The sequence below is a fragment of the Chrysemys picta genome, chromosome 2 (genome assembly GCF_011386835.1).
Source record: "Chrysemys picta bellii isolate R12L10 chromosome 2, ASM1138683v2, whole genome shotgun sequence".
Lineage (NCBI taxonomy): Eukaryota > Metazoa > Chordata > Testudines > Emydidae > Chrysemys > Chrysemys picta.
Genome location: NC_088792.1, coordinates 14,640,448 through 14,666,762, shown reverse-complemented (window position 1 = coordinate 14,666,762; position 26,315 = coordinate 14,640,448). Strand labels below are relative to the sequence as shown.

The following is a 26,315-nucleotide window of genomic DNA, read 5'->3' as shown; positions in this document are numbered from 1 at the left end:
GAAAACAAGATTAGGACTAGCAGAAGGGGAAAGGGTGTAAGTGATGAAAATGACGACAGATGTTACAGTGCATTCTATTAGGGCTTTTTGTAATTTCCCTCTTCTCTTTTTAACTTGATCTTTTATATTTAACATATTAAAATTGGACCTACCAAAATGCAAACATGCCTCACACTGAGCAAACATATGGATCTTATCAGATACCCTCATTTTTTTCCTACCCCATGCCCAAATGTCAACTGCTGTAACTCATTTGTTACTTAACTGGACTCATTTGTTGCATCACACCATATTTAATAATAAATCCTTGGTGACAGAGACTGTTTTCTGTGAAGTATTTTCCAGGACACTATTCATGGATTACAGAGTAATTCAAATTAAACAAAGATTTCTTAAGAATGTTTGTTTGTCCATTGATCTTAATTAAATTGCTGGTCATTAGGAAGCCTTGGAAGTTGTTAGATCAGCGATTCTTCAAAATAGATTAAATTCCTGAAATGTGACAGAAGCTCAGAGCGCATGACCAGCTCGCAGAGTTTCAACACCTCAAAGACTTGCACAATTTAAAAATATATTGGAGGCTTCTCATGCTAAAGGGTGGAATGGTAAGAATTGCTCTCTACAGTAGAGCGGTCACAGACAGCTGTTTGATGAACAAGTGTTTTGTGTCACGGTTCAAATGACAGTTCTTAACTGAAAGCACATTAAAGGAGCTAGCAGATTTGCAAATCAGAGAAGATCTGAGAACAAGGATAACGGCTCCTCATCTTAACAAATGAGCAAGCTACACAATTTCCAGAGCAGAACTGCCAGCAGTTACCTTAGAAAAGGCACAATTAAAAAAGTCATGACATGGATACGTTAGAAGGGCCAAATGCAAATCTGCCCCATTTTAGAAATATCCGACACTGCTGATTGCTTTGGAGCAATGTTGGTGCATAAAGACCAGAATATCACCTCTGAATGATTAAAGCAGGTACCTAAGAAAAAGTGGCTTATTACAGGCACAGAAACCCTGCAGCTTACACTGAACTAAATGGCACCAGCAGATACTCAGCAACAATGAGAGCAATGCCACTTGTTTAAGTGACTACATTTCAAAACTGGGTGCCTAAAGTGTTGGCCTAATTGCCCAGAAGAGATTAAACCGTACCAGTGTAGTCAGTTGCCTGTGTATTTTCAGAAGAGAATGCTAACACTTAAATAGGTTTTAGACTGTTTCCCTTTAGGACTATTTCTACAGCAGTTACATTACTGATCCTTTCAGATTTCAGCAGTACTGGTGGCCCAAGACTAAGAGATTTGTCTGCATTGAGGTAAATCAGAAAAGAAGTCCCAGTCCTTGCATTCATACTTTGTCTTTTGTGTGGGCCAAAGTAATGAGGAGCCTGAATTAGGCTAAAGTTAAGTCAATTTCAACCTGAAAAACAGGTCAGTGGAGATTGATGCTGTTGAAAAAGGAAGCAACAAGAGTGTGTGCTATGTAGAGTCAGTCATCTACTGTTCCAACTAAAAAGCCCATGCTAGGTGCTGTGGAGAAAAGGGAAGAAACTCCCCTGGGAAAGCAACTCTGGAAACTAAGCCTTGCTTGTTAATATGAGTACAGAAACAATATTTCAGACCTCCCACCCAGAAAGCTTTACATTAATCAATTTTCAAAAACAAGCATAAAATAGCTTCAGTTACTACGATTTGTATAGCTTAATAGTCACGTTTTCCTATTTTTGTGTGTTTACATGAATTTTTCACATAGCAAAGAGGAAGGAGAGGACAGAAAAATGACTATACTGGGGGAACAGTGACTATATGAAGTGCTGTCAAATGCACAAAATAAAACTGAAAAATAATTTTCTCCTCCAATCTTTCAGTTACAGTAGTGTTAGTTGCTACTTGTAATTCTAGTAGCAAACAAATGTTTAAACAGAAGCACTCGTAAATTTGATTGTATTCCTTTAACTTTGAGAAAATAAAAAGGGAATATTTGCAGTTATTTCAGCATCTTTAGCTACAGATTTTGGGGGTGGGAGGGGGGAGAAGAGAAGAGATGGTACAACGGGGAAGGGCGCATTTAAAGCCAACCACTTCCCATACTTTTTCCATATGGTCTAGGGTATATGAACATAGTTTCACTCACCTCCACTAAGTAACTTCATCACTAGCCAGAGCTCATCTTTCACCACAAATGATGTGTAGTAAGATACAATGTTAGGGTGATGGCACTGACTCATGGCTTGAATTTCTTTCTGCAGAGAGGAAAAAAAGTGTTATTTTTTAAACGCCTGGTAAATAATTACTATCTACTACTACTATTTCCATCAAGACAGGGTGTTCATGAGGCAAAAATAACTCTTGGAACCAACAGTGAAGATCCAGAAATGTAATAGTCCTGTTTGATCTGCTCAGATCAAACTTTGAAATTTTTCTGAATACAGGACTAAGCTATCAAGTCCTGGCTAGTAAAGAACAGGGTGGAGGACTTCTAGTTACAAGGGTCATGGGCAACACCCTGGCGAGAACCCAAGCCCCTATTACCAAGCTCAGCTGAAATGAAAGGGGAGGTGGCTTCCGAGACTTCTACCAGGTCGTTCCCCCTAGAACTTGCATAGTGGCTTAATGTGTCTATCAACCTCTGGTTAATAGGTGCTTCTTCCTTATACCTACTATAACTTTCAATGGGGGTACTGTTGCACTTTGAAACATCAGTAGAGAATATGGTAAAGCACTTTAAAAAAATGTATGAGAAGGAAGAAGCCTTCAGAGGATATTATTTCCAGAAGTCATGGCTGGGCTGCGTAGTCAAAAAAAAAAAAAAAAAAAAAGAAAGTTTGTCACATGCTTGTGTGAATGTCGAGGAAGAAAAAAGTCACATGCACAACACATGCAGTCAAAAAACTGTCAGCTATTTGATTTGTAACATGGGGGATGAACAAATGTTCTGTTCCGCACATGAGGTGGTAAGGCCATGAATATAATTAAAGGATGCACAGCCCTCTATGGGTGGGAGGGATAGCTCAGTGGTTTGAGCATTGGCCTGCTCAACCCAGGGTTGTAAATTCAATCCTTGAGGGGGTCATTTAGAGATCTGGGGCAAAAATCTGTCTGGGGATTGGTCCTGCTTTGAGCAGGGGGTTGGACTAGATGACCTCCTGAGGTCCCTTCCAACCCTGACATTCTATGACTCTATGAATGCAATTGACCTATGCAATATTAGAGGTGAGAAAAAAGTATTAACAAAAGCAGAGCTTCTTCCCCCAACCTCAATAACCCTCATCTTCTATTCTAATCTCTCATTGGCAACATAAGGGCTTCTCTTGTGCCCACAGAGAATATAATATCCTTGGAGGCTTGCTGCACACAATTGTTTTAACTGATCATTGTAAATCACAATGGGCATTGTGGTTAAAAATGCTTCCTCATAACTGAAACCAGACATATGCACAATAGCTCAGTTAGAGCAATAGAAATGCAGCACAATTGCTGAAGAGCTGTATTTAATAGCCAGGAACCTTATTTTATAAGCATATTGGATGGGGGAATAGGGAGAAATGTGAAAGACTAACCAAAATCCATGTGTATTTATTGCATCCTCAGTTTACAGTAATTTTCCAATGTCCTCTAGAAATAAATAAGGTTTAAAGAGTGATTTTAAGTGAAGTGACTTGGGAGTACATTGTTAGACAAGGACAGTAGAAATGAAAGCTGCTACCACCAATGCCCATGCCCTGTGACCCTTGTCACAGAGCAGAGCAGTCGTGAGTTAGGCCCTACTTAACTTGCAATATTGCAGACTCCACAATATTAGGCTTCCACCGCAATTTTGACAGTGGGAGCCCCCACTCTCAGCCCCAGGTGGCCAACAGTGGAAAATCACGGAAGAGTAACAATGGACTTTATTACCCTTACGACTTTTCCACAATTTTCCATGGCTTGTCCGCAACTCAGACGCAATTTTTTTGACCATCAGCCCGCAATTCAAGTAAGGCCTTAGTCATGAGTGAATTACACTTGCTGTTTGTCATGTTCCTTTTCACTCCTCCCTTCACTTTGGGGAATCCTATGCAGCCACCTGATATCCAGTATCAGGAAGCAGAAACTAGGAGAGCTACAGAAATGAGTTTCGCACCATCCTTCTCCTGGAAGCAGGCTCCCATTTCCCTATATTCAGTCCTTGTGGCTATTTTAACTTCAGGTAAAACCTCAAGCTGCATCTTGCCAAGGGTTTCTCAAACTTCAGATAAATGTACTTGGTCCTATCTTTACTTGAACACATGACCTAGTTGAAGCTGTCTGGAACAAAGACTTATTTCTGATTCATAATTTGGGAACAGTATTTAGAGTGTTGCCTGTTTAGATATTGAGGATGAAATACCGACAAAAACAGGTTTGAAGACATGCAAGAGTCTTGAAAAAGGCACATTTTCCTTGAATCGGGTATTAAAATATCCACATTGTCAGACTCCAAAAGCTTGTATCCAGAGATCAGCTCTAACTGCTCTGATGTCTTCCCATTAAGTGCCACGATGAATACCTTAACCACATCTCTCTACAGTAAATTGAGCACTTGGAAGCTTTTGAAACGCCAATAAAACTACTACAAACTATAATTTAGAATCATAATAGATATTAAATAGACACCTAACGCCTCAATGGAAGACCGGGAATAGCATTTTGTAAATTTTGAAAGTGGGTCTACTCACCCACTGATGTCGGACTCCGATTTGAGTTAACTGGAGTGGAGATGTGGGAAGCTGGTAGGCCAAACATCTGACCCACCAGCTGAATGTGATTGCAGGCATATGTATGTATGTTAAATGTATTTTCCTCTGGAAGAATTTTGCTCCTTAAAACACTGAGCACAGGATCCTGGTAAATTTAGTTTTCCTTTCTACACGTTAACTCAATAGACACAGTATGGGGGAAAGCACTGTGTTTACACACAGATACCTAGGATTTCTGAGAAAACCAGGGTGCTGTTTACTTACTGAAGAGTCACAACCAATGCAATACAAATCTATTCCAATGAGGCAAACCTTATTTGGGCAGCCCAGTCCTGCCACCAGAAGATCTGCGATAAGCAAAAGTATGTTCAGATGCGGCCAACGACACTGCCCTGAGTATTGAGGGGAGAGTTCTCCTCCTTTAGTTGAAATCAAGGCATGTGTTAACCTTTAGAAAACCTCCTTGGTTTTGCTCCATAAAGCATTTATACATAATAACTGCCTCAGAAGTTACAAGAGGCCATAGCCCTTCAATTTTTCTATTTATTAATTTTAACGTTTAAGTTGAGGCTATGAATTGATAACATGAATGCACTTTTTTTTTTAAAGAAATCTTAAATCAATTTTCCCTGTATCCTAATCAAACGGGATAAGAGCACAATATCAAAAAATGGAGGGCAGATATGGAAGCCAGGACCTGTTTTAATCAGAGTTATCAAAATTAGCCTGTGGAACTCATTACCACATGATATCATTAAAGCAAAGAGCTTGGAAAGATTTAAAAAGGATTAGACATTTATATGGAAAACAAGAACATCCAGAGCTACATTAGTAAGGATGAAACAAACAATTTGGAAAGGATATAAGTCTTCGTGCTTCAGGGGTTAAGTCAATATGAAGGGATGGGAAGAAACTGCTCCTATGGGCAATCATTGCACGTATGTCCACTTTGGCACGTTTTGCACCTTCCTCTGAAGATGCTAGTACTGGCCACTCTCAAAGACTGGATACTAGGCTAGGTGGACCACTGGGCTGATCCAGTGTGGCAATTCACATGTTCCTATATGTTACTCAGCTATTAACTCACTGCACAGTCTTGAGAAATCTCACTCAACATCTGCTTCCATTCTCCTCAGTTGCAAACTCAGGACCACACTTGTGTTGTCAGGATTGATGTTTATAAAGTCCGTTGAAGATATAACGCAGTAAATGCAAGAATACTAAGAGCGTTTTCCAGCTGGCCAATCTCAACCTTTATGCCCACTGCCACCTCCTATGTCAACTAGATTGCCGCATCCTTCCTTTTGATTCCCAATATTGTTCACCACGGGGACAGAAATTGATGTAGATTTACATGCACACTCTGAAATCAGCTTAAATTAGACAAGTTATTGCCTTGTAAATAATTATTATGGGCATTTTCTTTATTAATATACCATTTTGTCTGGATCAATAGAACAGGAGCAAGTGGACTAGAGTTTTCTTTTAGAGGCCAGGCTTCCACATTCCCTCAGGAATCCATGTCCAAATTGAACTATAGCATGATCAGTAAAGTAATTAAGACTGCTCAGCTTCAGCTCTGATCTGCGTGTACTGAGGAATGATATGGCAGAGCATTGCAGTAGCCTTAAGGTTTCCATTTTCTGTTAGGTGAGGTCCCGTCACATGAGAGATTTAAATCAATCACATACCAACTGTGGTTATTTGGTATGTCAAGTTATACATTTACATTCAGAATCTGAAGTGCTTTGAGGGTTTTGTAACTTTCCCCCCCCCCCCCCCCAATCACCCAACTTAAGAGATATTTCCAGTTTCTATAAACTATCAGAAAATAAGAGTCCCAGTAAGGAAATGGACAGTGATGAGACATCTGTGCTGATCCTACTGGATCAGTCTGCTGCTTTGATTCTAGCCACCATCTGGTATTGTTAACCCACATGTGGGACATAGGAATTGGCCTACCAGACCAGATGTTTATCTAGTCCAGTATCCTGCCTGACAGTAGCCAATGCCAGATCCTTCAAAAGACGGCATAAGAAACCCAATAATGGGCAATTGTAGAACAAGGAATCCTTGTGACACCTTAGAGCAGGCCTGCCACAACATGCGGCCCGGGGCCACATGCGGCCCGCGTGGGCTCATTGTGCGGCCCGCGGGGGTTGAGTAGATGGGCTCACTGTGCGGCCCGCGGGCAGAGGGGGGGGTGAGTAGACAAGTGGCGGGTGAGGGAGGGGGGCTGAGTAGGTGAGCGAGCGGGCAGTAGCAGGGAATGAGTAGGCGATCCGGGAGGGTGGAGGGCTGAGGAGGCGAGTGGGCGGGCAGTGGCGGGGGGTGAGTAGGCGAGCCAGGGCAAGGGAGCTGAGGAGGCGAGTGGTGAGTTGGTTGCTGACCTGTTCTACTGATCTGGTCTTGCTTCCATCCCCTCTCCCAGGGCTGGCTCCAGGCACCAGCAAAACAAGCAGGTGCTTGGGGCGGCACATTTCTAGGGGCGGCATTCTGGCGCCGGCCATCATAGATGCCGACTCCGGGGCATGGGAAAAAAGTGCCCTCGCTGCCCCAGCTCGCCTCCGCTCCGCCTCCACCTGCTCCCCTGAGCGCGCCACCACCACTCCGCTTCTTCTCCCTCCCTACCAGGCTTGCTGCGCGTGAAACAGCTGTTTTGCGCAGCAAGGCTGGGAGGGAGGAGAAGCCAAGCGGCGGGGCGCTCGGGGGAGGCGGCGGAGGTGAGCTGGAGCGGAGAGTGGTTCCTCTACCCCCCCGTTACTTCCTGCACTCCCCACCTTAGCTCACCTCTGCTCCGCCTACTCCCCTGAATGCGCCGCTGCTCCGCTCCTCCCCCCTCCCTCCCAGGCTTGCCACGTGCGAAACCGCTCTTTCGCGCAGCAAGGCTGGGAGGGAGGAGAAGCCGAGCGGCGGGCACTCGGGGGAGGCGGTGGTGGTGGAGCGGAGGTGAGCTGGAGTGGGGAGCGGTTCCTCTAACCCCCCCATTACTTCCTGCGCCCCCCCATCCTAGCTCACCTCTGCTCCACCTGCTACCCTGAACGCGCTGCTGCTCCGCTTCTCCGCTCTCCCTCGCCTGAGAGGGACGGGGGAGAAGCAGAGCGGCAGCATGCCCGGGGGAGCAAGCGGAGTGGAGGTGAGCTAGGACGGGACGTCACGGGGGGCCCGTAGGCAGCAATGGAGGCGAGAAATGCGGCACGCCAGGGGAGGGGGAAGTGCTAGGGATTTGGGGAAGGGGTGGAGTTGGGGTGGGGCCGGGGGCACGAAAAAGAAAGGGAGACGCGGCCAAAAATTTTTTTGCTTGGGGCAGCAAAAATCCTAGAGCTGGCTCTGCCCTCTCCAAGCGTTGCAGCTGTCCAGAAGTGCCTGCCTTCCACACCTTCCTCATTCACTCAACAGGGCAATCGATTACAAAGTGGGGGGGAAGATCTTATTCTACTTCTAGCAAAAAGACATTTTTCTTTTACCTTAATTATACTACCTTAGGGGCCGCTATAAAATATTACCGAGGTTCAATACTGCTGTTTCAGTGGGGCGGCGCTGGGGAAGAGGGTTTAATTCCGTGGAGCAGATGGCGCGCGGGGAGGGGGGGGTTCGGCGGCGCTGGGGAGGGGGGTGGGCAGTGCTGGGGGGGGTATTGTGTTTCGGGGGGGCTGGGTGGCGCTGGGGGGGGTTGGCGGCTCTTGGGGTGGTTTCGGCCCTCAGTTGTTTTCTATGGAGTAATATGGCCCTCGCCGCTTTACAAGTTGTGCAGGCCTGCCTTAGAGACTAAAATTGATTTGGGCATAAGCTTTCATGGGCTTGAACCCACTTCATCAGATGCATGAAGTGAAAAATACAGAAGCAGGTATAAATACATGAAAGGATGGGGGTTGCTTTATCAAGTGTGAGGTCAGTCTAACAAGATAAATCAATTAACAGCACGATACCAAGGGAGGAAAAATAACTTCTGAAGTGGTAAGAGAGTGGCCTGTTACAGACAGTTGACAAGAAGGTGTGAGTAACAGTAGGGAGAAATTAGTATTGGGGAAATTAAGTTTAGGTTTTGAAATGACCCAACCACTCCCAGTCTTTATTCAGGCCTAATCTGATGGTATCCAGTTTGCAAATTAATTCCAGTTCTGCAGCTTCACGTTGGAGTCTGTTTTTAAAGGGTTTTTTTGGTTGAAGAATTGCTACCTTTAGGTCTGTTATTGAGTGACCAGAGAGACTGAAGTGTTCTCCTACTGGTTTTTGAATGTTATAATTCCTGATGTCAGATTTGTGTCCATTTATTCTTTTGCGTAGAGACTGTCCAGTTTGACCAATGTACATGGCAGAAGGGCATTGCTGGCACACGATGGCATATGAACAGTGTGCCCGTGGGGGAAATTTTCTGACCAAGCCGGGGGAGTTAGCAATTGGTTATACCTTAAGGGATTATAAATTCTCATGTCTTAACCTTGGATATTCTCATCCATGCGTCTGATTTTATTTTATTTTTAATCTTTCACAGCTCTTGATCTCAGTATTTTGTGGCAGCAGATGCCACAAGTTAATTTTGTGGAGTGTAAAGATATTTTATCAGGTTTAAACCTCTTGAAAATCACTGCAATTGACTGTCCGATTGCTTTAGTATTACAAGAAGAGGCAAACAGGCAACCTAGTTTGCATTTTTCTTAGTTATTGATTATTTATAATCTCTGTCATGCCCAGTCTACTCCATCACCTTGCTGAACTAGACAGACCCAGCCATTTCAGTCTCTTCACATGGAAACCATTCCATGTCTCTGATCATTTGTCATCTGTTTCTAAACCTATTCCATTTTTGTGATCTGCAACCTAGAAATCCATGGAATCAACTCTCTCAAAGTCATGACAGGCAGCTGCTTCCACTCGGTAGGAACCCTATTTGGAGTTCCAAAAGCTTAATGATTTCCCCTCTGTTGTTCAACTTTTAAGCTAACTATTAGAGGACATTAAGCAGACAATCCATTTCACTCAGCTACCCCAACATCGGGGGGGGGGGGGGGGGGGGGGGGGGGGAAGGGCCGCAAGAACCAAACACTGGATGAAAGTTAACTGGCTTACATTTAACTTAAGGAAGATGGAGATGATGCTGGTGAGTATAGGGGACTAATTAAGGCATTCTAGATTGTTAGCTCTTCTGAACAATAATGTGGCTTTTTACTGTTTGTATAAGGTCCGAGACATTACACTAGTAGAAACAGTTAGAATCCATGACCATTCCCTCAGGATAGCCATCAACATGATCGACAAGGAGATGCCTGCTCCAGGAGCCACTCAACTCAGCTCGGCACTTGGACACCAGGTTGCATCATTGGCCAGAAATGCCTACCTCACCTCAAAATGGCACCCATTCCTGGAGGGCAAAGGCCTTGTTACTGTGAATCTCTCTGCACCACACCGTGAGTGCTATGATCAACAGGGACAATGAAGCTGGAGGAGGCAAGGTGCACACAGGAGGTGGAGGAAAGACATTCACAGTGAACAATGTCCAGCTTGAAATCCTCTGCAGCAGGAAACAGTAACCTTTAATAAAACTGTCAAAAGCACCTAAGTCACTTAGCAGCCAAGTCCCGTTCTCCTTCAGTGATACCTAGACTCCTAAGTCACTTCTGAAAATAAGACATGGCTCAGACTTAGGTGTTTTTGAAAACTGTACCCAATTTTTCCTTCCAAGTGCAATGGTGGATAACACACTGCCTGACCTTTCCCCTACACACATTCCTTCCACAAGTACTGTGGCAAAAGGTGATTTGAAAAACCATGAAAAATTACTTTGAAATCCTCTGGCAAAATATGCTCTATAAGTGCAAAGCCCCCAACCCTGCTGGGGAAAGTGAGACACAGAGCTGGCAGTGGTTTCTCCACAACCCCATAGGACAGCAGAAAAACAGGAAACAGGCCCCAGGCACCCTGGTTTCATTCCCTGCTTTTGCCACAGACATCTAGTAGTTGCTCTGCTCCTGTATATTTTCTTTGTGGCAGTTATCACTTTTTCTGCTGAATAGCCAAGGTGTCCTTGTGTTACTTGGTGCATATTTCCATACTAATCCCTAGCATGGTACGGCTGGTCTTCTAAAATTAACACAGCTACAACGTATGAAAATATATTCCATTGCCTTCATCTAGAAACACACATCTGTTAATTATAAAACACATGACTATTACAAACAGCTTCCAAAACACCACATGGTGAGGGTTACACCAGGACACCCACATGGCTCAAATGTATTTTGAGACATGAGGATCAAGGTCAAGTACCTTCAACCAGCCAAGTCATACCACTAGTCTTGCTTAGCCATCTCTCTCCTGAAAGAATCCACCAAGATGAAGGATCTTTCCCAGCCTCCCTTTCACTTAACCCATTTTCAAAACCCTATGTCACACCCACCAGCTGCTACAGTCTAAATCAGTGGTTCTCAAACTTTTGTATTGTGACCCTTTCACACAGCAAACCTCTGAGTGCAACCCTCCTTATAAATGAAAAACACTTTTTAAAATATTTAGCACTATTATAAATGCTGGAGGCTGACAGCTTGCGACCCCCTACGTAATAACCTCGCAACCCCATGAAGGGTTATGACCTCCAGTTTGAGAATCCCTGGCCTAAATGAAGCTCCTCCCAGCGTTCATGACCTTCATTTGATTCAGCTGACAGTGTTAGAGAGCAACATAAGATTTCTCCCTACCCCTCTCCCCCACAATCCCAGGACTCAGCATGTTAGTTCTGCAGAAGTCCCAGCCCCCTACTGGCCAAAAGTTTGAAACAAATCTCATTATTAATTGGGGAAACATTTCACCATCCAAAATGAGGGTACAGCCCCTCGGATCCATGCAATTTTACCCCCTTTACCAAACAGACTCGGGATAAATACTTCCCACTCACCCCAAAACAATACTCCCCCCAAAATGCCCATTGGTCTGAAGTGCTGTAGGGAATTAGAGTTGACTGAGCCCCATGTGTCATTTTCTGTCCCAGCTCATGATGAGTGGGCAGTGTTTTATTACACAAAAGAAGGATTTTGCTGCCAGAGGACAGAATGGAATGTTTGTTGTAAGCTGGCTATTATGCTTGGAGTCCCTGATCAGCACAACAGAGGGATAATGGATCTAGTAAAGCACACTAGTTTATGTTTATAATGGCGTGATATAGGGGTATACGATACACCAGCGACCATTTCTGGCATTTCTCTTTCAAAATATTTATTCTTGGATTCCATTTTGGCCTCGTCAAAACAAGGTTTTAAAAAACCCTATAAATACAAGGATGAGTATTGCAGAAGTAGACAGGTTTCAAAAAAGGGCTATTTTCACCCAACTAGAGACACTTTAAAGGGTCCCTGTTTTCAGAGCATATTGAGCACCACCTTCTGAACAAATCATGTGTCTCCAGTTGGGTGGCAAAAAACACTAATTAGTTCTGATCATTCAAGCCTCACTGTGTAAAACAGAAACGGACCATCCTCACACATGCTATTTCATTGCCATGACTGAGGCACAGAGAACTCTGACCATATGTTATTCTGAAATTAACATTAAGAGATTTATTGTTCTCAGTTGGGAAATCAATATTTCTTTTGCTATCTCATGCTTCTTTTGTTCTCGGCCAAATTACTGACATAACCACACTGGAGCAGCAGACAACTTCAAGCACATGGCTGTTTTCATTGGCAGTATCCAAATTACTGTCCATCAGACCCACTTTAATACATATTGTATTGATTATTATAATCAAGTCACTAGGCTTTAGAACTAAAGAAAGTACATCTGCACACAATGCACAGTCAACCCGTGGAACTCATTGCCAGGGGATATTGTGAAAGTATAACAGGGTCCAACGGAGAATTACATAAGTTCATGGAGAACAGGTCCATCAATGGCTATTAGCTAAGATGATCAGGGATGCAACCCCATGCTCTGGGTGTCCATAAGCCTTCAATTGCCAGAAGCTAGGACTGGATGAGAGGGGATGTATGACTCAAAATTTCCCTGTTCTGTTCATTCCCTCTGAAGCATGTGACACGGGCCACTGTTGGAAGGCAGGATACTGGGCAAGATGGACCATAGGTCTGACCCAGTATGGCTGTTCTTATGTTCTGATTTAACCCGCAAGAGTCTACTTTTCAGTTTACTGGTGCAGAAAGACACCCTTTGATTCATGTCTTGAACCCAAGTATCTGCCCAAGAGATTATTCCTGTATGTTATATTTATAAAATGATCATGGTTTAGAGTCATCCTAAAACATGACTTGACATTTCTTCTTCACAGCAGCCTGTAATCAAGCCTGCAGAAGGGGCCAGCACTGAATCATGTCACATAATTGGGACTTCATGAAAGAAGAAAGCAGCTATTCATTCTAGTCCTATTCATTATGAGATAAAATGGAGGTAATTTTGAAGAATGGGTCAGCTGGAGATTAAGATATGTAATTAGGGGACATTTTTATCTAAAATTACATGCCAACTCTCTACTGCAGAGCTTTCTGAATATAAGCCTTTTAGCTGAAATTGGCAATTACTCAAATACTGATCTCAGTTTTAGTTTGTGGTAAATCAGTTAGGAATATAGTGAGGACAGGGGACCACAAACTACACCGAAGGCATTAAAATTGTGGCAGGATAGGTTGTCAAGAGGAAAGATCACGATTATGGAAGGGGAGAGAGATCCGGATCCCACTAGACTAGCTAGAGCCATAATGGTGTTTAGATACACTTGGTCAGAGACAGAGCTTAAAACTCCTACAGATATGTTAAAAATAACTGCACTTGTATAGCACCTTCCCCCCCCTCTACAAGTACAGATTTACAACACTTGAGAGTCTGGCAAGTATTGGAGCTCAGAACTTAAAGTGCTTTGCCCAAATTTGTACAGCGAGAGCTAGAAACAGAACCCAAGTCTTGGCTCCCAATCCTGTGTTCTAATCACCGGCCACCAAACCACATTGCCTGTTAGAGAGAAGCATCATCATGAAGAGTACTTTTGGCTGATGGTTAAGTCTACTATTACTGGCTGTCAGGACACAAAGGGAGGGAAACCCTGATCAGGACCTAAATTATAATCCCCTCCCCCCGCCACATAAAAAGGAGAGAATATTATAAAAAAAGCTTATCTTGGCTGGCTTGTTTTAGTATTAGATTATGTAATACGAGGTGGGGGAGGGGGAATAGCTGTTACTGAAGGGAATGTACATGGCTAGAAAGAGAGCCCACCACCATGCACTCTACAGCAAAGAGGGAGTAACCATGAATTATAACAGCAGCCTGATGGAATCAGCAGTTCAAATATTAAAGGGTTTTTGGTTAGCCAGCATGTAATGGGAGTAATGTAATGCTACTACTACATCTGTCCTGAACAGAGCTGGTGTTGTTATTTACAGGGCTACTAGCTGCCACAAAAGCTGCTACTAGTTGAGAATGAGAGAATGTGAAGGACTGGGGGGAAGTGGAGGAATATTCACATATAAGTAATGAATCCCACAGTATCTCCTACAAGAGTAATTATGTCCCCCCTCATTTTGGTTCAGATTGTAGAGCCCTCGAAAAACACTGGCTGAGTCCTTACTCATGTGCATTTAGTCCCATTCAAATCAGTGGGGCTACCTGAGTAAATGCCTGCAGTGTGAATAAGGCCTCCATAATCTGACCCGTTGGGTCTTTGGTCACACGTGTCCGACACTTGGGATCTTATGGGTGCATCTTTGAACCATGCAACCACAAAAGGGGAGGGAGGGCTCATTCTCCTCATGATCATAACTTTCCAAGAAAGGTTGTTTAAAGGCACCTCAGAGCTGAGCAGGAGACTATGCTAACTGGAGCAGAGTTTTCCCAAACAAAATGTATATAATTGTGTACCAGGAGTTCATCCATGCTGGTCTGACATTTCTCGAGATTGATCCGTTTAATTGCCACTTTCTCTTTTTTCGGGATACAATAGGCTGCTTGCACCACAGCTGTTGCTCCACTCCCTGGAGGGAAAGAGAAACAAATAGTTAACACCTGCTCTTGTAAGACTGTTGCAGGAAGGTAGAGAATTTGGAGAAACCAATATTACAAATCCTGGTGGCTGCTAATTGCAAAGCCGGGTGAAGGCCTGAGGAATCCAATCCCTTTAAAAAGGGAAAGTTCGACCATACTAAGTTCTGCACAGCTCAGCAAGCCAAATAGAATGCATCTATTGAAGCACTAAGTTAGCAGAACAGAAACAATGCAGATCTTTATGAGAGATCATCAGAACTGGGCAAACAAAATATGAGCTAAATCTTACTCTTACTTACTCAGACAGCCCCACTGAAGTCAACAGGACTATTTGGCTGAATGAGAAGCACGGGATTTGACCCGATTGATTTGGGGGGCGGGGGGAGGGGGAGGAGGAGTAACATGACTAAAATAAGTCTTTAACCTGATGCATCTATCCTAATTTTTCAAAAACAAAACTGTGCTACCTGTTTTGCTACCAACATAGGTTATAACTAAAAAAAACACTGGAAAAAGTCTAAATAGCTTTTCACATTCCCCTCAGTTTGGGCAATGAAGATGCATTAATTGGCTTCATTCAGATCCATTCTTCATGTGTTCAACTCCAGGTCTCTCATACTAGCACAATACCTCAATGTCCAACTAATTTCCCTCTATCCTTAAAACCAGCATCGTCTTTCCCCTTTTCCAGCTTTCAGCCGTTTTCCCTCTCCACCAAGGTCCCAAAAGAGATGGGGATCCTGGGCTGAGAAGGCAGGGATAGCTCTCAGTATCTTTCTCCCATTACTGTTGCTCTGTGCAGCGAAACCGCAGGAAGTCCGGAGGGAAGCAGCGAGAGCTGGCAGCTGCATACTGCCCAGCGGTGGCAGAGAGCCGTCTCCCAGCAGAGGAAGGCTAAGAAGTTACGAACGGCCTGCAGTCATCTCAACTCTGCCCTCGGGACAAATCCATTGGTACAAAGGACACTTGGCATCTCCAATTTAAAAGCAGCTTCCAAAAGGCCTCAGACCTCCTTTCCCAAGCTAAGTCATCCTAGTGTTCGCAAGCTCTCTTCTGCATTCTGAGGCCCCCCCAGATGCACACCCCCCTCTGATCGTTTTTTGTTGCCCATCTCTGGGTCACTGCTATTCCTACCATGTCTAAGAAAAGGCAACAATGCAGCATTTGAAGAGAAGATACAAACTCAAGCTAATTTCTCTGTTCTAAACACTATCTAGCAACACGGTCGTTCACAAAGATAATGCACATAGCTCTCAAACCTTTAAGAAATTGAATTAGGCTGGCAGGTAGGAAGGAAGAGGCACTGGTGTTAATTTTTCCTGTTTGCTTGGCTGCTTCATTGCAGACAGAAGAGCTGGAAGCTTCCATTTTTAATACCACAAAATCCACCCCATTATTCTCTGACACCGTTCAAGCACAGTTGGCTTTGTCTCCCTCCATTTTTATTTATTTGAATTAATGAGCTGTATAGAAAGAGAACAAGGGAAGAGCTTGACAGTGCAATTTTTTAAACAAAGGCTGTTGAAGCTGTACACAAATGGCTAACGTCAATATTTTCCTTACAGCAAGTCTTATAAGCCAGAGGCAAATCTTTAAATAAAAGCATTGGTGGAGAACGAAGCTTTAGGAGGACAGCTGTGATCAAAGTTTGACAAATAACACCTTGAAGACCCAACCCAATGGCTTCACTCTTCAGATTCTCTTCCAGTATCTAGCAGACTGGAAATGCGAGACACCCCTTTTTCTTTATGTGGTGTGGTACGTGTACTCTGTACAATGGATATACTTTGCTAGCTGAGTGCTTACAGCAGGGCAGTCTATTTTTTTCCCCAAGGTCCACATTTCTTGGTCAAGGTATAGTAAAGGTCCAGACTCCAGAGAAAATAATTAAAAAAACCCACCAATAAAAAGATTTCAAGGTCCATTCAAAAGCATCTGGCGGTCCGGATTTGACCCACAGTCTGCCTACTGACTACCACCGGTTACAGTCTAAAGGCACAGTCTAAAGGCGGTGGAATGCAGAACACACGAGTCCATGGTTATTACAGCTGGACTGTACCATGCAGCAGCTGGCTTGTGAGAAGTTTTGAGGAAGAGGGCCATTTATTTGCAGATATTCATTAATTCACAGACTGTTCCTAGCACAGAGGACATCATGAACGCTGCCAGGAGAGGCTTGGGTGGAGCACAGGGAGAGGGGGAAGGGTAAGGGTAAGAAGAACTGCCATATTAGCATGAATCCCTATCATCCAGTGCTTCAAACATGAAGCTGAGGAACAGAATCAGGGGATGAACTTGGCGGAGGGGGCATGGAGAATCATGGAGTCAGAAAAGAGGAGACATGCTTAGAGATGCAGGAGAGGAAGACCATGACAGCTGTGGCGTTGGCTGGACTAGAGGGAGAAGGGATGTGAGGGTGGGGAGCTGTCAGGAGTCAGATACAGCTAAATTTTCTCATCCTAATTACTGCATGACAGGCTTGCAAGATGTAACCACTGTGTTAAAACCGGACACGATTACTATGCCTGCATAGTACTGTGCTCAGGTTATATTCATGCTGAATTCTGATTTTCATTGAGGGGCTCATTGTGACTCCTTACACTTGAGGAGTTGGTCAGGTTTACTGGCTTTATTTTAAGTCTGCTTCTTTAGATTTTAAGACTGCTCTTCTTGAGAAGCAAACTGAAAATACAACCAACTCACTCAAGATGAAAGGAGCAGAATACACAGAAGTGACAACAAAGGCAAGGAAAGTGCCGTACTCCCATTCTCCCTAGTGAAGCATCTTTTCAGCGGTAAACTTTTGTGCCTTCGCTGTTCCTTTAGAAAGTCCAAAGTTCTGGACAAGATTTTCTTGCTGGCTTCTTGCAGATTAGAAATACAAGTGTCTTGACTTCAAGTCCTCCAGTAAAGAACAAAAATCACAGCTGAAGTTAGGGTATGTCTACACTGGCAGAGTTACAGCGTCGCTCAGAGAGCGCTGAAGGGAAACTGCTGTTGTGTGTTCACGCTGTCAGCTGCCTGTGAGATAGCGTGTTCACACTTGTGGCACTTGCAGCAGTATTCGAAGAAGTGCACTCTGGGCAGCTATCCCACAGAGCATCTCTTCCTCTTCTGCCGCTAAGAGTTGTAGGAAGGCAGAGGGGGTTGCGGGGCATTCCTGGGTCCTGTCCCAATGCCCCGTGATTCACTGCTTTGCATCCCAGCAATCCCTGTGCTTCTGTCCACATTTGGCGCCATCTTTCAACAATCTGTGTACTGCATGCTCTACCTCTTCAGTCTGCAAGAATGGATCCCGCACTGTTGACCAATATGCTGCTCGCTCTCGCTAACACATCACAAGTGACAGTGGAGTTATTCCTTAAACTACAAAGGCAAGAGGAGTACGACATTGATCTCGCCACACGTAGTAGCTACGACACGAGATTGCTTGTGGTATTCATGGAGGTGATGACCACAGTGGAACACCGCTTTTGGGCTCGGGAAACAAGTACTGAGTGGTGGGATCACATAGTCATGACCGTCTGGAATGACGAGCAGTGGCTGCAGAACTTTCTGATGAGGAAAACCACATTCATGGGACTCTGAGCTTGTCCCAGCCCTATGGTGCAAGAACACGAGAATGAGAGCTGCCCTGCCGTTGAAGAAGCGTATGGTGATTGCACTGTGGAAGCTGGCTACTCCAGACTGCTACTGATCTGTCGCTAACCAGTGCGGAGTGAGAAAGTCGACTATTGGACTCATGTTGACGGAAGTGTGCAGGACCATTAATCGCATCATGCACCGAAAGACCATGACTCTGGGCAACGTGCGTGACATTGTAGATGGCTTTGCACAAACGGGCTTCCCTAACTGCGGCGGGGCGATAGATGGCAAGCATATTCCATTTCTGGCACCAGACCACCTAGCCACCAAGTACGTTAATCACATGGGGAATTTCTCAATGGTTCTCCAGGCGCCTGTGGATCACCGTAGGCATTTCACAGACATTAACGCAAGCTGGTCCAGAAAGATGCATGACGCACACATCTTTCAGAACACTGGCCTGTTCAGGAAGCTGCAAGCAGGGACTTTCTTCCAAGACCAGAAGATCACCATATGGGAAGTCGAAATGCACACTGTGATCCTGGAAGACGCTGCCTACCCCTTAATGCCGTGGTTTATGAAGCCGTACATGGGGCACCTTGACAGCAGCAAGGAGCGGTTCAACAACAAGCTGAGCAAGTGCAGAATGACTGTTGAGTGTGCATGGGAGGCTGAACCTGGCCGATGACAACATTCCTATGCTTATAGCCGCGTGCTGTACACTCCATAATATTTGGGAAGGGAAGGGTGAAAGCTTCACTCAGGGCTGGACCACTAAGGTTCAGCGCTTGGAGGCTGAATTTGAAGAGCCAGAGACCAGGATTATTAGAGGGGCGCAGCACAAGGATCAGGGATACCTTGAGGCAGCAATTTTAAGCTGAAAGCCACTAATATTTGTTGCTATGCTCAGGAGTGCAGTGCTTGTAATGCTAGGAGGTGATTGTGATTGGTGCAGACTATGCACTATCAAGGTTTAAGAAAACTGCCTGTTGCTTTGCAGGGCTTTGTTTGCATTCAATTAACAGAATAAAGACTGCTTTCAAACCAAAACAATTCTTTTATTAAAAAAACGAACAACTGGAGGGGAGAGACAAACAAAAAAATACCTTGGCAGTGAGGGGGATCGGGGAAGGGAGGGTCCCAGGAGGAGGTGGGGTCCCAGGATGGCTAAAGATTTGCGTATGTCCAGGGATCATATCAAACCTTCTCCTTTGGAGTACAGTGCAGCCGGTACTGTACTTCAGCAGGGCTAAACTGCAAAGGGATGAGTGTTGAGTGCAGTGGGCACTGGGAGTCCACAGTGCTGGACTGTGACATGGGAGGAGTGGAATGCAGCGAGTACAGACTGGAGCCAGGAGGTTGACAAGAGTGTGTTGGAGGTGTCGGGCGGGGGGGGCTCATGGGAAAGAGTTTTGTGACAGCGGCTGCAGAAGAGGGCAAGCGCGGAGCTGATCGGTTTGCAGTGCTAGTAACACCTGGGGCATGTCCACTTGGTGCTCCATAACCTTTAAGAGCTGCTCCATGGCTTCATTCTGGCATGCCACATTCTCCTTTCAGTCCCTCTTCTCATTGTCCTGCCACTCCTTCAATTCTTGTTTTTCAGCCGGGGAGTGCATCAGGACATCACGCAGAAAGTCCTCTTTTGTTCTTCATGGCTGCTTTCTAATTCTGTGTAGCTGTTCAGCCAGTGATAACGAAGAGGGAGGCTGGGCTCCCAAGGTCTTATTTGTAACACCAAAACGCAACATTTTACAGAAGCAGTATTGTTTGCAACTCAGAGACCATTGATTTAAAACACAGCCACTATTCACATACCTATCACTAACTGGCTGACCCCAGGCAAGCACACATGAGCCACAAGACCCCCAAAATGGTGAGTAACCACAGGGGCAGGGAAAAATCAATGTTCCAGGACCGTACTGTACACTGGGCACGTGGCTCTTGGGGAGAGCCAGCACTGGAGGGGGGGGGCCTTATAATCATTACTGTCCCCATACATTCCACAGGAGGTGGACGATATCATTATGGACGATATCTCGCTGCTGAGGGTGAGCAGGGAATCAAGGAAGGGTCTTCTCCAAGACTGCGGCTTCCAACCTGGCCCTTAATGTGGCTTGCCTGTGTGAAGCAATGGTGTCCCCCGCCGTGACAGCAGAGTGGCACAGGAAAGTTACCCTTAATGGGGCAAGAAACAAAGCAGCTCTGCCAAAGAACCTGTGGCAGCGGATTGCCCAGTATTTCCGTGAGAGTTTCGTGGAGATCTGAGGCAGATTCCCATGAAGTGAGGGAATCAATCAACAGCCTGTTCCACCACTCAGACTAGGCATGTGGCGGTACACGCATCATACAGACACAAGCCTGCTTTCTGCAACCCTCCTGCCCCCAACAACTCACTTCAGTGATTCCCAAAATCAAAGCCACTTACCAGGGGCCTCCTCTCCTGTTTGCGCTTTGCCAAGCTCCAACAGCTGTGACTGGCTAGCCTCCTCCGGGGTAGAGAAGAGTTCCTGGGTGCATGCATCTCTGACCTCCGAATCGTCCTCTGCCTCTGGGTCCCCCTCCAAATCCTCATCCAAGAATTCCTCCTCCTGGCTTGGTCCACTCTCGACTGGCATGCAAGCCACCAAAGTATCCACAGTGGCCTTCGCAGTGGAGGTGTGGTGGCCACCGAGTATGGCGTCCAGCTCTTTGCAGAACCGGCAGCTTGTGGGCGCAGCACCGGAGTAGCGGTTTGCCTCCCGTGCCTTGTGGTAGGCGTTCCGCAGCTCCTTCATTTTGACAGTGCACTGTGTCCCTGTCATGGCCCCCTTCTGTCATGCATCATGAAATCTGTCGGTAGGTATCATAATTCCTACGGCTGGAGTGTAGTGGGACTGGACCACCTCCTCTCCCCAAATGCTGATGAGGTCCAGCAGCTCGGCATTGCTCCAAGCAGGGGATCGCCTGGTATGTGGAACAGGCATGGTCACCTGGAAAGATGCGCTGAGACCACTGCACACGTCACCAAGCAAGCAGGAAGGGAACTTTCAAAATTCCCAAAGAATTTAAGGGGTGGGGCTCACAGTTGGTCACCTTAGGGCAGGGTAGTAGAGTTCAAACCAACGACCAGAGAGGCACGAACAGGCATTGTGGAACACCTCCCGGAGGCCAATTGCAGGGCTGTAATTGACCAGAGTGTCTGCACTGGCACTGCAGTGCTGTAGCCCCGGCGCAGAAAGCTCTACGCCTCTCGTCAGGGTGGCTTTTTTACAGCGCTGCAACAGCGCAGTTTCTGCGCACTAAGTGGCTTGGCAGCGTGTACACCTCAGGAGTTACAACGCAGAAAGCTGCTTTACTGCGTAGATACTTACCAGTGTAGACAAGGCCTCCGACCCTACCTGAGTCAATCCCAACATTGCACTGTACATCCCACCATGGTTACTGCACAGCTCCCCGACACTCTTCACTGGGGCTGGCAGAATTGCAGATGTTTCAGAACATGTTACAACCGTAAGCCCAGTTCTCCAGTGAAAAGAGTCAAAGCTAGGGTTACCATATTTTGAGTGTCCAAAAGGAGGACACTCCATGGGGCCCCGGCCCCACCCCCAGCCCCGCCCCAACTCCACCCCTTCCCCAAAGTCCCCGCCACAACTCCGCCCGGGGGGTGTGTGGGAGGAGGAGGCGCGGCCCAGTCTGCCCCCCCCCCCCCGGCATCTCCAGCCTGGGTCGGCTTGGGCCCTGGGGTGCCGGCCCCCAGCCCCGCCCGGCCCCGCATGTCCCGATTTTCCCGGACATGTCCGGCTTTTTGGGATTTCCCCCCGGACAGGGATTTGGAGCCCAAAAAGCCAGACATGTCCGGGAAAATCCGGACGTATGGTAACCCTAGTCAAAGCCCATGTGATGCTGTATGGAATCTGGGGGACACCTGAGGATATTATGATTATTAATATTGAAAATTGCAATGAGTTATTTCAGATAGGCCATGTAGGGTATCTGCAAAAATGTTATAATTTGCTAGATATGATCATCTAATGTATGTGTTTATATCACCTTTGTATTAGGAGTTATAGATATGTCTGTATTTCAAACTTGTGCTATGCTTCTGGGTGACACCCCTAGACAGTTTGGCATCAGCACTGCCTAGCCTGCTTGATGGCCCATTAAGGACCATCATCTATATAACTGACCCATTGAGAGAAGGCAGATACACCTCAAGACTCAGCAAGGCATGCAGGGACATACCTATAGACAGAAATCTCAGGCTTTCAAGCCATGTCTTTGAAACAAAGGAAGCACAGGCCACACGGCAAAAGACTATAAAAGCCAGCTGCTGCTTCTCCATTTTGTCTTCAATCCTGCTTCTTAACTCTGGAGGAACTTTCCTACAAACTGAAGCTCTGAACAAAGGACTAAATGACCCGTCCAAGCTGTGAATGTGTTCCAGAGAGACTTTCAAGCCAGCAAACTCACCAATACTGCTAGGAACCTGATATACGGACGTTGAAGTCTTTGTATGTATGTGACTGTTTTACCATTTAACACCTCTCTTCTTGTTCTTTTCTCTTTATAATAAACCTTTAGTTTTAGACAGCAAAGGATTGGCTGGCAGCGTGATATTTTGGGTAAGATCCAAACCTATACTGACCTGGTAATGTGGCTGGCCCTTTGGGGTCAGAAGAACATTTTGTATATGTGAGAAGAGTTTTTAAAATAACTTCTCAGTGTACTGGATCTAGGTGCTGATTGGGAGCCAGAGACTGGAATGCAATAAAGGAGGCTGTGTGATTTCTTTTTTGCTTCTTGATAACCAGTGTGGGGGATCAGAAGCACGGTTTGTGACTGGTTGGGGAGTTTAACTTCAGTGTTACCCACCAGTCTTGGGAGTATCCGCTCTCCCTTTTGCAGCCTGCCCTGACCCTGGCATTTCCAGTGAGGTCTGTCCCTGGCATCACGGGTCACAGCCCAATGTAATAAAGAAGCAGGAAAAAGCTACTGTGATTTGCATTTCCTCTTTAAGACATTTTACCAAAAACCCTGGATGCAGACTAGCCAAAGGCTAAACCATGTATGCAACTATTCTCCCAGCCAGTGTCTGACTGGACAGTAAGCTCTTCAGGATAGACACCATCTCTCAGTGTGTGTTTGTTCAGTACCTAGTCCAATAGAGACCTGGGGTCTTATTGGAATCGGACAGTGAAAATCCAAATAGCTTTCAGAGGCCAGGCAGGAAGGGAATCCTCTAAATTCAGGACTCAAAGTATAATTCCCTGCTGCTCTCACTGCTAAGACACCACCTGCTCTTCTGCTACCCCCACCCCAATATTCCTTGCTTCTCCTCTTTTCAGCTCCCACTATAGCAGTTAATTATAGAGAAACAATGAAATAGCAAAAGCATATCAAGCAAGGTTTAAGCCAAGCTGCACTAGGATGTGCCACAAGTGGAGTTGTTCTTTGGTAACTGCAGCAGCATGCCATACTTTAGAGACTGAACAAAGACAGGTTTCCAGGCTCCTCCAGAGAGTAATGAAAACATAGCTGCAATTCCTGAAGTGGCTTTGTTGCTATGTGATTTACTTGTGAAATTCCTTGGGGGTGGGGAAGGAGGAGAGAGGGGAAGACAAAAGTCTTAAAGCTGTGGATCAAGGTTAATGCAACGCAATATATTTAGCAAATGATCCTGCAAGCTACAGATATGGAAGAAGGGAAGCTCAGGAGAGGTGACATTGCCTGGCTGGGAAGTTACTGAACATTTAGAACCAGGAAAGAGGTTTTGGTTTTTTTGCAGGGGTGGGGGGGAGGGAATTTCCATGGCTGTCCGTTACAAATCCCAGACTGGCTAATACTCCAATCCCTTTATGTACGGTCTCACAACAGGTCCACTCCAGCCCTTTCAATGGGCATCAGTCTATCGTGAGGAGATCTTACTGCTGAATCCCATGTGCAGCTAAGGTGCCCAGTTTTGCATAGTCCCTAATCACTGTTGCTAGCTCTGGGTCACTCAGGCACATTCCCCAGGAGCAGACCGCATGTCTGATACCAATTTTTAGCAGCAAAACTCAGAGTCCACCATTTAGGCCCTGGAACCAGTGCCACAGCACCCCCACAGTCACAGGTGCTTAAACACATTTTCCCCCACCCCGCCCTGACAACCTCGTTGTGGAAGCTCTAGTTTCTAGTTAACCCAATCAGGGACAATGTGGCAGTAGAACAAGGAAAAAACAGGCTTAGCAAGGAATTTCTTAAACACATACACTTTATTTTTAAAGAGCACAAGAGAGTTATAGATCTATGGAACTCCTGAACGCAATTCCCTCCAGTCTATTCTCACCTCTTTTGTAAGTGTCTAGGGAGCTGGCTACACTCGGGACTTCACAGCACTGCCGCGGCAGCGCGAGTGTAGTCGCACCACTAGCGCTGCGAGAGGAGTAGCTTGCAGCGCTGCGAGCGAGCATCCAGCGCTGCAGGCACTGATTACACTGGCGCTTTACAGCGCTGCACTCGCTGCGCTCAGGGGGGTGTTTTTCCACACCCCTGAGCACAGCAAGTTGCAGCGCTGTACAGCGCCAGTATAGCCAACGCCTAGGTTTGGTCCAAGTCCATAGTGACCGTGAAATTCCTCCTACCTCCATTCCCTCCAGCTTGTCCTCTGTTTCTGGTGAAGAAATGGACCCCCTTGCTCACATAAACAGCTCTTTTTAAAAACCATTGTCACCTTTTTAGTCAGGTGAAGAAACTGCAGCCCTCCCAGCCATGTGCTTAGATCAGGGAGCAGAGGGCGATTGGGTGTTCCAGCTCCTCTGTGAAAAGACCATTCAAAGTCAAAGGCCCCACAGTATTTGCAAGTGACTCCACTGTTCACACAGTGGAGCAACAGCCATTGTTGATGGCCCTTGACTGCTCTGTCACAGCTTTCCAGTCTCTCCACTCTCTGCTTGTCAAATTCATGTTACAAAATGGCTGATTAACCCACAATGATTGTTATAGTTACAAGTGGTGTTCATAAAATCAAATGAATTCATAATTGGACACAGACATTCTCCAAATGGTCACAAAGGGCTTGAGAAATTCACTCAGCCATGGGGAGGAGGAAGTTGTCCAGGGCCATCAACTTCTAGAGAACGTAAGCTCTCATTTATAAAACATGAAGTCTCTAGCACCTATGATTGCAAGGATAGCTTCCACTCCTGAACACAGTAACTGATGCAGTGCTACGATCCTGACTCAGCAGAAAGATAGCTCCTTTGCCTGCCTTTGCTGCTGCTTGGATCTCACCCAAGCTTGCAGCACTGCCCTGAACTGTCTGTTCTTGTTGCTGCTATTGGGAACCCTGGGAGCAGCAGTGAAACCAGCAAGAAGCAGGTCAATTTCATTCCGCAGCTGCTTGGCGAAGCTATGAGGACTAGGTGAGAGGCAGACAGTGGCGCCAATCCCTGGGAGAGGCTGACAAACAAGAGGCTGGAAGAGCCCACCAACACCCTCATTGCAATGATGAGTGTTGGGAGTGGGGGATTAATGTGAGCAATGTTGCCCATACAGCAGTCAGAGGCATTCAGACTTCACATTTATCCAACACCTATCTGCTAAAATAAGAGATGGAGCCCCCAAGCAACGGCCACCATTCACAATCCCAATGTTCTTCCCTTTTCTAGCAGTCATGAGAGGATGGGACACATCTGGCTTCAAACTGGGCATTGCCCTTAATCTTAGCCCTCTGCTGTCTGTGACAATCTGAGGAAGCTATGTACAATTTATGAATTCTGCTTGATTTTATGAACTTGGTGTAGTGAATCAGCCACAAGCTGGCATGGTCCCTGACAGGTGTGACCCACACTGTCTGGAACTAGGGTGAATAGACAGCAAACGTGAAAAAACGGGACAGGGAGTGGGGGGGAACGGGGGGTAATAGGAGCCTATATAAGAAAAAGACCCAAAAATCGGGGCTGTCCCTATAAAATCAGGACATCTGGTCACCCTATCTGGAACATACGCATACTCCAGGGAGTACATCAGCTCATCTAGATATTTGCCTAGTGTTACAACAGGCTACATAAA

The 26,315-nt window shown here is 45.8% G+C and overlaps 1 protein-coding gene and 1 long non-coding RNA gene across 4 annotated transcripts in view; one reads left to right on the top strand and one right to left on the bottom strand.

The window, feature by feature from the left end:
- Window positions 1-26,315, bottom strand: part of OXSR1 (oxidative stress responsive kinase 1) — a 124,638-nt gene that overhangs the window by 74,082 nt on the left and 24,241 nt on the right. For 2 of the 3 annotated variants that reach the window (XM_008163009.4, XM_024101023.3), the window contains 2 exons: window positions 14,577-14,689; window positions 2,135-2,243 (listed from right to left, as the gene is read on the bottom strand). In XM_008163009.4, the coding sequence (XP_008161231.1) occupies window positions 2,135-2,243; window positions 14,577-14,689 (222 nt within the window). The remainder of the gene's footprint in view (window positions 1-2,134; window positions 2,244-14,576; window positions 14,690-26,315) is intronic. The other variant, XM_042859605.2, reaches the window with a different exon arrangement.
- LOC135981909 (uncharacterized) overlaps window positions 1-26,315 on the top strand; it is a 95,586-nt gene that overhangs the window by 68,458 nt on the left and 813 nt on the right. The gene's annotated exons all lie outside the window — the stretch shown is intronic.